Source organism: Pinus tabuliformis, chromosome X (assembly GCF_031772625.1).
Source record: "Pinus tabuliformis cultivar Carrire ecotype Pingquan chromosome X, CPIR1, whole genome shotgun sequence".
NCBI lineage: Eukaryota > Viridiplantae > Streptophyta > Pinopsida > Pinales > Pinaceae > Pinus > Pinus tabuliformis.
Window position 1 is genome coordinate 1,599,888,287 of NC_142308.1, and position 2,340 is coordinate 1,599,890,626.

General features: G+C 39.9%; 1 protein-coding gene across 1 annotated transcript; it reads right to left on the bottom strand.

The window, feature by feature from the left end:
* Window positions 1-622: 622 nt before the first annotated feature.
* LOC149146150 (uncharacterized) lies at window positions 623-1,971 on the bottom strand. The gene is made up of 3 exons (XM_089452682.1): window positions 1,848-1,971; window positions 1,286-1,645; window positions 623-1,190 (listed from the first exon to the last, which is right to left on the bottom strand). The coding sequence occupies exons 1-3, from the start codon at window positions 1,969-1,971 to the stop codon at window positions 634-636; spliced, it is 1,041 nt and encodes a 346-aa protein (XP_089308808.1). The 3' UTR covers window positions 623-633.
* Window positions 1,972-2,340: the final 369 nt, after the last annotated feature.

Here is a 2,340-nt window from a genome sequence, read left to right on the forward strand (position 1 = left end):
TCTGTAGAACTTCTTCACATGCCAATGCTAAGCAGTTATCAATGAATTCTGCATCCTTTCTTTTCCACGCATCCCAGACAAACCGTGCGATATCCATCTCTTCATAAATATCCAATTTTGGGTCAGGTTCAAAAGACCGCAAAAATAAAACTCGAACACTACGAGGCAGACTTGAAGAGACCTTATCCTTTCCGCCTGCTGCACATTTATTATTTTCTCCTAACTCCTCTGTAGATTCATTGTCCTGCGTTTCTGATGGTCCTGTTTCTGAAAATTTCCTAGTAACTGGGGAATTCAAGGCCAAAAATTCAGGAGCAGATTCCAAGTCAAAACTATCAGAAGTGACATCTTCAAGCCCTTCTACACTGCCAAAACCCTGGCAAAGCCGCACTCTCCTGAGAACTTCTTCATCTCCCTCTAGATCTGACGGGAGTTGCCTCAAAGAGATGGCATTTTCTGATCAAATCAAGCACAGAAATTTGCGCAATCAAGGTCCAATCTAAATTCAACAGGAAATACACACAATGGAGAGAGGGACCCCATGTTGAATAAGCAGAATGTTGTATCTGGCATATGTTTTGTCATTGCTTGGGTTTTCAAACTGGAAATTAAAAGAAAATCCTGAGTGCAAAACTATCTCATCGCTGGATCTCTGTATCTGGAAAATATATTTTCTATTCCTTCCATAACTTCTGGATATAAAGTTCTGGTTGTTGTGAAAGCAGAAATATTTTCCTTAAGCTGTTCCATGGATGTTGCACCAATAATTGTGCTTGTCACAAATGGGCGATCACGTGTGAAACCAAGTGCAATTTGAACTGGGGTAAGGCCATGTTGATGTACCAATTGAATATACTTTTCAGTAGCTTCCTTAGCCAAAGAATTATTATAGCGACTCATGTATCCTGGAAAGAGATTAAACCGCCCTTTCTTCGATGCCACAGAATCAGGATTTGTATACTTCCCAGTCAAAGCCCCACCAGCCAATGGAGAATATGCCAAAAGACCAACATTGCAATGTTGAGGCATGCACACCTCCACCAGATCAACTTCAAAATGACACCGTACTAGCAAACTGTAACTGTTTTGAATACTGATGATCTTTGGTAAGCCTTCCAGTTTTGCAGCGTTAACAAACTCCATAACTCCATCAGATGTTTCATTAGAAACACCTATATACCATACCTTTCCTTCATTTGTTTGAGCGTTAAGCAGTCATAGACAATGTCATCATCCTGATGTTCTGCCTTATCAAAGGACCAATTTTCAACAGTAAATGACAGACCATAATGTAAAAGAATAGGTTCAGTCCCTTCTCGTGGAACAGATCCTGGATAAATCATCAAATCATCACTTATTTTATGGCGGAGTCCAACATCTGCAGCATCGAAAGAGTAACCATACATCTCACTGATCCATCCCTGACCAAAAATGTCCCCTGTCATGTTGGTTCCCCAGTGAGCACGATTCCCCCGTACTTCTTCAGTCTTTGAAAGCCATAACGGTGCCAAAGCTCTTAAATCATCAATATGAAATACTAGAAGCCCACCAACTTTGTCACAGTATTCTGGATGCTTTGTGTGCAGCTGAGCCAGAATATTATCACATCCAATAAGATATCCAAAGTATGCAGCCACAGGCTTGCCTTTTGATATTAATAGTTTTATTTAAACAAGTTACAGGCCATCTAGGCACATTGAAACTAATTGCCTTCTTTAAGTAAAAATGAACATAATATGTTACCGAAGAAAGCTTGCGTTTAGAAACAAATCCATCAATGACTCTTGCGCATGAAAATGGTTGAACATAATCCATTGTATCTAGTGAACAGCAAAGTCCACAAAAACCTTCAATCACAACACTGAAGTCTGTCACCTGTAGAATGCCAACAAGGACAACACCAAGGTCCTTGCTTGAAATGATACGACGAATAAAATGCCCACTAGCATCTTTATTCGCACCAAGTTCCATCCCTCATGCTTTCTTGGTAGCAAATTCGTCCACAGCATATGTTAATTCTCTGGCATCTTTTGTAAGTGTATCTCTTTTATTTTTCCATATCATAGAAGACCGATCTACCCACATTGATTCAATTTGCCTACAAATGTTATTTATTGGAGCAATCAATTGTAATACAGTTCCAGCAGGTTCACCCACAGGGCAACTACAGTCATGATTAAAGAATTCCTTCAATACACCCCGATGTGAAGAATGAAAAGAAGAGCACCAAGAACGGACATATTTTTGCACCATACCTTCACGCTGGCAAAACCATGAAATTTATGCCTGAAGCATGCAGTTACAAGTAACACCCAAAATCCAGCTGTAAAAGAAAGACAC